The sequence below is a fragment of the Callospermophilus lateralis genome, chromosome 1 (assembly GCF_048772815.1).
Source record: "Callospermophilus lateralis isolate mCalLat2 chromosome 1, mCalLat2.hap1, whole genome shotgun sequence".
NCBI classification, from domain to species: Eukaryota; Metazoa; Chordata; class Mammalia; order Rodentia; family Sciuridae; genus Callospermophilus; species Callospermophilus lateralis.
The window spans coordinates 14689534-14701046 of NC_135305.1; the positions used below are offsets into that span (position 1 = coordinate 14689534).

Below are 11513 nucleotides of genomic sequence, written 5' to 3' on the forward strand. Positions count from 1 at the left end.
TTCTGCCCTGCAGTTATGCATGAGCTGTGGAGTCAAACCTTACCTCACCTTTACCAGGGTGCGATGCTCAGCAAGTAACTTCATCTCCCTGTTCCTTAATGTCCTACGTTACAGAACACCCAAGGGAATGAGCTGAAAGGACAGGCGAACCACTTAGCACAGCAGATGGGGCCCAGGAAATAAAAGGTAGTTGTCACTACCAGAGAAACGATAACTCAGTTCTTCGTTCTTGGCTAAATCACTTTATTTTTTTGTTTATTGTTTTTCCAAATCACTTTAATATACAACTTTTAATGTACTCTATGAAGTCCATAATTTCTTGAAATTCTCACCTTGCTCCTGCAGGAAAACAAAAATGGAAAGTTTTAAGTATTTTTATACTTACTAATCAAAATTCACATTATTCAAGCATTTATTGAGCTCTGACCATGTGAGTAGCCTATAGAGGAAGAAGCAAAATCACGGTCTTTCAAAGGGTTTACATCCAGTCATCAACACAAAGTGTTAATGCAGGTGTGTATAGGAATACTGGAACACTTGGCAGAACACGGAGATTAGTGTTAGCTGGGCACGGGTACATAGGTTACACACCTGAATCCCTGAGACTTGGAGGCTGAGGCAGGAGGATCTTAAGTTCAAAACCAGCCTCAGCAATTTAGGGAGATCCTGTCTCAAAATAAAAAGGGGCTGGGGTTGTAGCTCAGTGGTAGAGCGCTTGCCTACCATGTGTAAGGCACTAGGTTCGATCCTCAGCACCACATAAAGATAAATAAAAGTAAAGGTATTGTGTCATCTCAACTAAAACAAAAATTAAAAAATAAAAAGTGCTAGGGATGTGGCTCAGTGGTTAAGTGCCCCAGGGCTCAATCCCCAGTACCAAAAAAAAAAAAGGTAAATGAGAATGTCAATGCCTGAGGGTTTGGAAGGGAAATGGTATTCTCCTAATACTTCCCTTCTTTCAGTAAAGAATGGAAAATAGTTCAGGATGGGAGTGGCTCTGTGGTAGAGCATTCACCTACCACATGCATGAGGGCCAAGCTTCAATTCCCAGCATCGCAAAAAAATGAAAGGCCATAACTCTTTGTAGTTCAAACAATTAATTTCCATATACTTAAATTCCACAGTTACAGACCCATATGCTGGATCTTTCCATTTAAATGGTGAGAAAAGGGAGGACACTGTTTTTGTTACTACATACCATAAACTCCCTGTCTTGTTTACTCACCACTGTATTCCTGGACCTGGCACAGAATTGGTCTTTCTGTTGTGATTCTGTGTTGGGGATTGAATCCAAGGCCTCACACAAGCAGAATTAATATGCCTTTAATCAAATGGATAGATAAATGGGACCCTAAAACTGTAATCTTAAGGAAAACTAATTTTTTAAAATATATAATAAAAAGGAAAATAAGACCAAAAGGGCAGAAGGAGCACAGGTGAAGATACTTAAAGCAAAAATTAGATACATGACATGATTAACTGTGCTTCATGCTGCTAGAATATGCAGTTCCTTCAAGACTGTCAAAGGTACAAAATAAAAACAAATATGACAAAAAGGTAAAGAATAACTTAGAAATAGGAACTTAGGGAATACTTACTTGGAAAGAGCTGAGTGTACACTTTCAGTCTTCATCATCAGGAGGGATACCTAATTCCTCATCTGTCCACTGGGAAGGATCTGGATATGTAAAATGACCCTAGTCACACCATTCAAAAGAAAAAGAAGTCAGGCATCTAAGCTAAATGTAACTAATTAAATTTCAAAAGAAATCTTGGAAGAAAAAAAAAAAGGAGTAAGGCTTACTGCCATATATACAGCCCTTAAGTACCACAGGAACAAATTCTCCCTTAATTAACTGTTGGCCCAACTATTGTTTAATCTGTTCATCATGCACAGTGGCCTGAATTTTTAAGTCTCCCCATTATGGAGGCACCAGCCTAAACCAATTTGTGATAGAATATAGGAGGAAGTGGAGGCAACACATTTCAAAGATACTGCATATCTGGACAATGTCTTAAATATAAATGTTTCCAACTCCTGTCATTCCTGCTATGAGATCTGGGAGCCTCAGGTTGATGTCAGCATCGTCAATCCTCACCTAGAAACAAATCTGTCTGTATCATCTCATGGTAGTAGCCAAGTATACTACTGACAACTGACCTACAATGAAACAGGTGTTTTAAACAGGAAATGTGCTGCCAGTTCACCTAAGCAGCTCTTTCAAAGAATTATTTTTAGGAGAAATGTAATGTAAAGCAACATGATGTTTCCAAATTTGTATACCATTTAAGGTTTTTTCCTATCTTGAAAACAAACTCAAATGTACTAAAAGCCAAAGTACTCTGGACCCACAAGCACAGATTTCAGAAAAATTAACTCATATCCAGGCCATTCTAATTTGACTGCCCTTGCCTCTGGAGAGACTGGAGAACACTAATAATCATTTAAGTATTTAATCCGCCAATGAATCCGAAGTTTAGATGGTAAGAGAATTAATTTCTCATCTCCCTTCCAAATATGAAAACCTAACAAAAACCATAAGATGTGGACCACCAAAATGTACGCGATCAGGTGAGGTCAAAAGGTAATGAGTTTCAGGCTGGGACTGTAGCTCAGTGGAAAAGCACTTGCCTAGCATGTGTCAGGCAGTGGGTTCAATTCTCAGCATACATATGAATAAATAAATTAAAGGTCCACTGACATCTAAAAAATATTTTTAAGAAAGAGGGGGGCACAGTGTCACACACCAATAATCCCAGTGGCTCAGGAGGCTGAGGCAGGAAGACCATGAGTTCAAAGCCAGCCTCAGCAATGGCAAGTTGCTAAGCAACTCAGTGAGACCCTGTCTCTAAATAAAATACAAAACAGGGCTGTGGATGTGTTTCAGTGGCCCAGTGCCCCTGGGTTCAATCCCCATTACCAAAAAAAAAAAAAAAAGGTAAGTTTCATTACCAATGGGATTCCTGCACACATGTGGACAACACAGTAGTGAAGGGAATATATTCACACAAGAAATAATGGTCTAGAAACAGAAAAACAAGCTACACTGTTATCCTACCTTCCCTTTCCCTACTCAATAAAGGACAAGAAACTGCAGTCTCTGTACTTACCAGCACAGCATCTGAGTCATGCCAAAAGCGCCAGAGAATCCAGAACCACATGGTCGCACTGAAGAACTCACCCAGGATCACCTGGTATCTGGTCAGCTGGGGAAACTGCCTATACCGAGGCTCAATATGCACACCACCACCAGCACTAGCAGACAAAACCAAATGGGAAATGATTTGCTATGTTTTCTTGATACTTCCTGGAAATTGAACCCAGCGGGACTCTACCACTGAGCCACATCCAAGCCCTTTTTATTTTGAGACAGTCTTGCTAAATTGCCAAGGATGGCCTCAAACTTGCAAATTCTCCTGCCTCAGCCTCCTAAATCTCTGGGATTCCAGGTGGGCAACACTGCACCTGGCTATATTTTCAAAGAAGTAAGCCGTCCAAAACCCTGAGTTACATCCTAGAAATTAAAGCTAACATTTCTTATCCCCTCCACCAAAGTACAGACAAAATGATAAAGGATTGTAATCCCTTTCATTTAGCTTGCTTTAAATGTGCATAGCACACTATGACTGTTATGTTCCACACTAGATTAACTACTACACTGAAACAAACTAGATAAGACACTCTGAGCAACCTTCCAAATCGAAAAAACTATCATAGATAAAATTAAATATTTAAGATATAAACAATATATAAAATTCATATATATTCCCACCCCCCACCAATATCACTGACCAGGCACAAAATTCAAGGGCAAAATCCAAGTAAAAACAAAGCCTCGAAACTAGTCAAGTGCCGAAGCTGTCATTTACCAACTGTCCTAGAACCTCCACCCTGACAGCTACAGGACAAAAGAGGCAGACTGAGTGAGACCAACCAAGACCAGCAGTCTAATTATTAGGCCCCATGGCAAAAGGGTGAATGAGAAATAAACCATGGAGAAGCCAGTCCTTAGGTAGATTTGCATCTGAATTCACACTACCAGGGTTGGCCTGTGGTCCCATAACCCAGGCCGAAAATTTAAAGTAATCTTGGATTGGTGGTGTCCTCAAGAGGCTACCAGAAGCAAGACCTCAAAGAATTCAAATAAAAGAGTATGTTCAAGGAAAACATGCTCACAACCAAAAAATACATCAAAGCAAGATACTATGAGTGAGTCCTGTAGGAAGGAAATAAATTGGGAAGAAACACCACCCAAAAAAATAACAGATGGAGCTGAAGGCTCACGCCTGTAATCCCAGATACTCCAGAGACTGAAGCAGGAGAACCACAAGTTCAAGTCCAGCCTCATCCACTTAGCTAGACCCTGACTCAAAATAAAAAATAAAAAGGGCCGGAGCTGGAGCTGGGGCTGGGGTTGTGGCTCAGGGTAGAGCTCACCTAGCAGACGTGAAGCACTGGGTTCAAACCTCAGCACCACATAAAAATGAAATATTGTGCTCACCTACAACTAAAAAATAAATATTTAAAAAACAAAGGGCTGGGGATGTGGCTCAGTGGTAAAGCACCCCTCCGTTGAATCCCCAGTACCAAAAAAAAAGCAGCAGCAAAACAGAATCGTTCCAACCTAGGATTTCTAAACGTCAAATTTAAAAAGCAAAAACGCCCTGTAGTCGTGAGATTCACGTTTTAGGGACATCCATCCATCAAGCCCTACTGTTTTCCGGCCTTACGACCTGCGGCTGCCCAGGATTCCCTCCAGGGCTCCGTCGCCTCCCGCCGGACTCTCGGGCTGTCCCACCCCAGCCCCGGTTCTTTACCGCATGCGCCCCGCCCCACAAACTCGGCCACCCGGACGGACCACAAGACCCAGCGTGCCCCGCGCGGAGCCGCGTGAGCGCGCACCGCCCAACCTCCCGCCTCAAGGTGAGGGCGTCCAGACTCGGCAAGGGCCGTCAGTGCCGGTGGAGCGCTCGCCCCGCGCCCCACACTCACCTTCGTACTCCGCTGCCTCCACCCGTCCGTGCGCAGCAAACTCTGAAGAGGCGGCCTCCTCCGCGAGCGAAAGGCGCCAGTCGGGCCAGAGCCGACATGCTCCCAGCGTCCCGACAGCCGTCCCAGGCCGCCCGCCCTGCTTGCGTCACTTCCCGGATCCCCGCCCCGTGGCGTCACGGGCGGTCCTAGTCCCCCGAGGGAGATGGAGTGCGGGGAGGCCAGATCCAGGCGTTAGCAAGGTTCGGTTCAAAGAGCTCCTATCGGCGCCGGCGTAGGGAGGCTGAGGTGAGCGGTTCTGGCCCGCCCGGGCGTGGGCTGGGCGGATCCTGGAGACCTGTGACTCCCGCTGGGCGAGGAGCGTTGTCCGCTCTGCCTGGCCAGAAAAACTACACGCTCACTCTGAGCTGGGTCCCCGTGCCCTTGCCACTCTCCTGCTCCCCCTGCACTGTTCTCCAGACTCCTATCCATAGGACGTCTAGTGCCGCATCCTTGCGGACCAGTGGTTCTTCCAAAGTATGAGTACGTAGACTGGTGGGATCAGAATCCCTGAGACGCCCAGTCCCAGATACTCAGGATCAAGTCTGAGTAGGGCCAAGGAATCTACATTAAGAAGGCTCCTAGTTCATTAGTCCTTAGGATGAATCCATTGACATTAATATATTGGGGTGCGGGGAGTGAGCCCTGGAGAGCTCTATCACTGAGCTACACCCCTGGCCTTTTTGTTATTTATTTTTTGAGACAGAATCTACTCTGGCCTCAAACTTGGCGATCCTCCAGCTTCAGCCCCTGAAGTCGCTGGGATTAAAAATCCGCACCCCCCACCGCCCCACCCACCGCACGTGTTTCTGTCTCTTAATATTATCTTCTAGTCAATCGTGGATGGACCCCAAGCCTCTCTTGACTCCTCCCACCCCTAAATTCTTAAGGTCTCCCCAGATGGGTTGTAATTTCTCTCCGAACCTCCAGGCTTGCCTAAATTATAAAAAACTGCCAACCTCACACTTCGGAGATATCATTTTGAAATGATCTTGCTAAGTTCCACAGTATTTCACACTGAAAACCTCATATAGTCACAAATATGAGAAGTAGGATGCCTTTGAAGCGAAGTATTGACTTGAATTTGTGGATGTGACTGCATTGAATATGATACCATTTCTTCTGTAGCCAGAGAGGGGACTCATGTGTGCCTTTAAAATCTGTGTTTCAGGAGGTAAGGCCACATAAAACTGATTGCTGAACTGCCTCAGGCCCTTGTGAACAACCTTGGTTTGACCCTTCTTTGCCCCTTTTCATTTTTATTTACTTATTTATTTTGAGACAGAGTCTTAAACTTGCAGTTCTCCTGCCTCAGCCTCCCAAATCACTGGGATGGCAGGTACACACCACCATGCTCCACACTGCAGTCTTACTTTTACAGGTGCATTAATTAGAAAAAGGCATCCACTATTTGCTGGATGAAACTTGGTTTACTGGTTTATTGCAATAGAATGGCTTTCTCTGGACTACAACATTCACTGGTTACTCTTTCTAATGACATGTGCAAACCTCTGAAATAGTCCATGAATTGAGAGAAAGCTACATGGCTGCTTGGCTCCCAGCAAAGAGCAATGCTGTGTTTCCAAGGCCACAAAACAAACACAGCTAAATTTTAAAACATATCATAGGAACTGGGAGCCCGAAGATCTGGAGTTCAAACCTCGCTCTGCCAATTAATTCTATGAATTTGGACACGTCACTTTTCCTCTCTGGGTGTCAACGCCCCTCGTCTGCAAGTGAGTTATTTAAGCTACTACCTGGCTCAAGCACATCAAAAATTTTCATTCCTTTGTTATATATTCCTTTCCGAGAACTAAAGTAATTCAGTAGAACTCAAATTCATTCACCCTCTTCATCTTTCTTACTAAATTAAAAAAAAAAAAACAAACTCTTTAGACTTTAATGCTTGCTGTACTTAAAGCAATATATAGTTCAGGATCCACCAATGGTCTACAGATAGGTGGGTACTTTTTTGCATCACTTTCTGTTTTTTTAATATAAAGATTTTATGGTCTTAGCCAGATGTGGTGGTCAACAACTGTAATCCCAGAAACTCAGGAGGCTGAGGTTGAAAGGATCATAAATAAGGGCTAGGGGTGTAGCTCAAGGGTAAAGCAAACATGAGGCCCTGGTTTAATCCCTAGTCCTGGAAAAAAAGAAAAAAGTTTATGATCCCAGTCAATAAACTATAGTAACCACGAAACAATGAAGTATATTTGTTTTCCAGACATGCTTTAAAAACTCCTAGGGCAAATATCCCTTCCTGCCTTACAGGGTACAGGAGAACGCCCTGTTTTGGTTGTCAGATAAGCATAGTACTTGATAGCCACATTTCAGCAGCTAAGAGAAGGGATGTCACACCCTGGCACAGAGCTTTCAGCTTCTAAAAGCAGATCAAACTCCAGTGTAACACACTAGGAGAACAGACACCTAACCATACAGCACCTAACCCCAGCCTTGGTCTGAGATGAGAAGGGATGAAAAAAAAAAAAAAATGTTGACAAAACTTGATGCTTTCACAATACCAGACCTTAAACTATAGTACGGAGCAATAGTAACAAAAACGGCATGGTGGTAGTGGCACCAAAATAGACTGGTAAACCACTGGTACAGAATAGAGGACACAGAGACAAACCCACATAAGTATAGTTATCTCATTAGACAAAGGGGCTAAAAACATATTTTGGAGAAAAGATAACCTCCTTCAACAAATGGTTCTGGGATAACTGTTAAATCCACATGTAGCAAAATGAAATTAAACCCTTCTCACCATGTACAAAACTCAACTCAAAGTGAATAAAGGACCTAGGAATTAGAGCAGAGACCCTGCACGTAATAGAAGAAAAAGTAGGCCCTAATCTTCATCATATGGGATTAGGCCCCTACTTCCTTAACAAGACCCCTAAAGCACAAGAAATAAAATCAAGAATCAATAAATGGGATGATTTCAAACTGAAAAACTGCTTCTCAGCATGAGAAACAATCGGTGAGGTGAAGAAAGAGCCTACAGAATGGGAGCAAATTTTTACCACACACATCAGAGCACTAATCTCCAGGATATATAAAGAACTCAAAAAACACTAAAAAAATCAAATAACCCAATCAATAAGTGGGCTAAGGAGCTGAACAAACATTTCTTAGAAGATGATATACAATCAGTCAACAAATACATGAAAAAATGTTCAACATCTCTAGCAATTAGAGAAATGTAAGTCAAAACTATCCTGAGATTCCATCTTACTCCAGTCAGAATGGCAGCTATCAGGGCTGGAGTTGTGGCTCAGTGGTAGAGTGCTTGCCTAGTACATTTGAGGCCCTGGGTTCAATCCTCAGCACCACATAAAAATAAATAAACAAAATAAAGGTATTGTGTACAACTAAAAAAGTTAAATATTTATTTTAAAAAAGCTAAAAAAAAAATGGCAGCTATCAAAAATACAAACAACAATGAATGTTGGTGAGGATGTGGGGGAAAAGCTGGTGGGACTGCAAATTGGTGCAGCCAATCTGGAAAGCAGTATGGAGGAAAACTTGGAATGGAATTACCATTTGACCCAGCTATCCCACTCCTTGGTTTCTACACAAAGCACTTAAAAACAGTATACTATAGTAACACAGCCACATCAATGTTTAGAGCAGCTCAATTCACAATAGCTAAATTATGGGACTAACCTAGATGTCCTTCAATATATGAATGGATAAAGAAACTGGGGGGCTGGGGATGTGGCTCAAGCGGTAGCGCGCTCGCCTGGCATGCGTGCGGCGCGGGTTCAATCCTCAGCACCACATACAATCTAAGATGTTGTGTCTGCCAATAACTAAAAAATAAATAAATATTTAAAAAAATTCTCTCTCTCTCTTTAAAAAAAAAAAAGAAACTATGGCATGGACTATTACTCAGCATTAAAAGAGAATAAAATCATGGCATTTACAGGTAAATGGATGGAGCTGAAGAATATCATGCTAAGTGAAGTAAGCCAATCCCCAAAAAACAAAGGCAGAATCTTTTCTCTGATAAGTGGATACTGACCCAAAATGGGGGGCAGGGGCAGAGCATGGAAGGAATGGAGGAACTTTGCATAGGGCAAAGGGGAGGGGAGAGGAAGGGAGCGGGTATGGGGATAGGAAAGATGGTGGAATGAGATGGACATCATTACCCTTGGTAATGTATGAAGACACTAATGGTGTGACTATGTGTACAACCAAAGAAATGAAAAATTGAGGTCTATGTACTATGAATTGAAATGCATTCTGCTATCATGTATAACAAATTAGAACAAATAAATTAATTTTTTAACTGATGCTTATCGAATTTTCTAAAGGCTTACTAATCTCCCTGGGGGTAAGGAGAGGCTTGGAAAGAAGAAAGGAAGTCCTTCCTCCAGTAGCGTTAACAACACTGTGGGATTCAGTTGAGATGTCTCTTCAGGAAGAGATGCCATGCTGCTGTGTTACCACCTCATACCCAGGGAAGTAGCCTTTTCTCCTTAAAAGATGAATTTATAAATCAAACATAGTTCTTAAGATACTTACTCTAACTTTGAAGATATTCCTCTTAATATTCTTATTTTTTAAATTGGAAAATTGCTGTTAATGTACATTTGTTACCATTTTTCTCCCCTTTGAAGTCTCAATTCCATGTTTTCTTGCTGCTGTAACAGATGGGCCCAGTGAGACTGCTCAGGGGATATCTTGAGCCAGAGGACCCAGTAAGACTGCGCCCAGATTTCTGACCCAAAGAAATTGAGAGACAATAAATGTTGTTTTTAGTCACAATGTTTAAAGATGGTTTGTACTCAGTGACGGAAAACTACAACATCCCACATATGGCTTGATTAAATCCACTGATATAGCCAGGCATGGTGGCATACACCTATAACTAGTGACTCAGGAGGGTGAGTCAGGAAGATCACAAATTCAAGCCAGCCTTAGCAACTTAATAAGATCCTGTCTCAAAAAAAGAAAGAAAGAAAGAAAACGACCAGGGATGTAGCTAGGTGGTAAAGCACCATGGGTTCAGTTCCTAGTACCAAGACCACAACAACAAAAAATCCACTGGGTTAAGGAAAGGGAGGCTCGGAGAGATGCCTGCTCTATTTGTGACCTCCTCTCACCCACAGGAGTAAGTGAATGTGTACTTGGCACAAGGGGCCATGTGTCAGGCTGTGCCCCTCCCCAGCCTGGTACCACCCTGACTTCTCACTGCCTGTCCACCTCAAAACTTGGGAAACAAATAGCATGTACCCCTCTGGGAAAAGAGGCACCAAGGGAATTTCTGTCCTAATAAACTACTTGTTCCCTACAAGAGAGAAATGAGGAAATGTATCTTGGTGAAGGAAAACATGGAGGGATGCAGTCCTGCATTCAGAGCAGAACTTAGAGCAGAAGCAGACTTTCTACCCGCTGTCTCCAAGGTGAGCAACATACTCTGGTGGGGTACAGGGATAAAATACACTTAAATGCTATTTAAGTGTAAAGAGCTGGGCACAGTAGTGCATGCCATAATCCCAGTGGCTCAGAGGCTGAGACAGGAGTTTTGCAAGTTCAAAGCCAGCTTCAATGACAGTGAAGTGCAAAGCAACTCAGTGAGACCCTGTCTATAAGTTAAATAAATTTTTAAAAGCCAGCTTTTGGGGCTGGGAATGTGGCTCAAGCAGTAGCACGCTCGCCTGGCATGCATGCAGCCCGGATTCGATCCTCAACACCACATACAAACAAAAATGTTGGGGCTGGGGATGTGGCTCAAGTGGTAGCGCGCTCGCCTGGCATGCGTGTGGCCCAGGTTCGATTCTCAGCACCATGTACAAACAAAGATGTTGTGTCCGCCGATAACTAAAAAAAATAAATATTAAAAAATTCTCTCTCTCTCTCTCTCTCTCTCTCTCCTCTCTCTCTTTTAAAAAAAAATGTTATGTCCGCAGAAAACTAAAAAATAAATACTAAAAAAATTCATATTCTCTCTCTCTCTTAAAAAAAAAAAAGCCAGCTTTGGCAAAAATGAGGTGCTAAGCAACTTAGTGAGACTCTGTCTATAAATAAAATACAAAATAGGGCTCAGGATGTGGCTCCGTGGACCAGTGCCCCTGAGTTCAATCCCTGGTACCAGAAAAAAAGAAAAAAGCCTAAACAATTACATAAGCTTTACTAACATCCTCTCTACAGGCTGACCCCAGACTTCATCATTCATGTCAACTGACCACGTCATACTGGCTCTGAGAGGACAGCCCATGGGAGGAAACAGTGCAGAGGAGCATGCAGTAACTGCCACCTCTTACTTCACTTTGAGTGAAATTGGGTGCTACTGCAGACTTTAAAACCTTGGTGAAGAGGACATACTAGTTATGGTAACTATATATGGAGATGAACCAAAAGTAACCTTCACACATGGAGAGGGGCAAAACACCACTGCAGAGCAACCTCAGACTCAACAAGAATGCCCAAGCCAGGAACTATTAAGAAAAAGGCAGGGCTGAGGTGGTAGCTC

The 11513-nt window shown here is 42.8% G+C and overlaps 1 protein-coding gene across 1 annotated transcript; it reads right to left on the minus strand.

Moving 5' to 3' along the window:
* Window positions 1-219: 219 nt before the first annotated feature.
* Ndufb2 (NADH:ubiquinone oxidoreductase subunit B2) lies at window positions 220-5164 on the minus strand. Its single transcript, XM_076832642.2, has 4 exons — window positions 4994-5164; window positions 3112-3256; window positions 1599-1697; window positions 220-339 (listed from the first exon to the last, which is right to left on the minus strand). Exons 1-3 carry the CDS (start codon window positions 5089-5091, stop codon window positions 1623-1625), a joined length of 318 nt encoding a protein of 105 aa, XP_076688757.1. The 5' UTR covers window positions 5092-5164; the 3' UTR covers window positions 220-339; window positions 1599-1622.
* Window positions 5165-11513: the final 6349 nt, after the last annotated feature.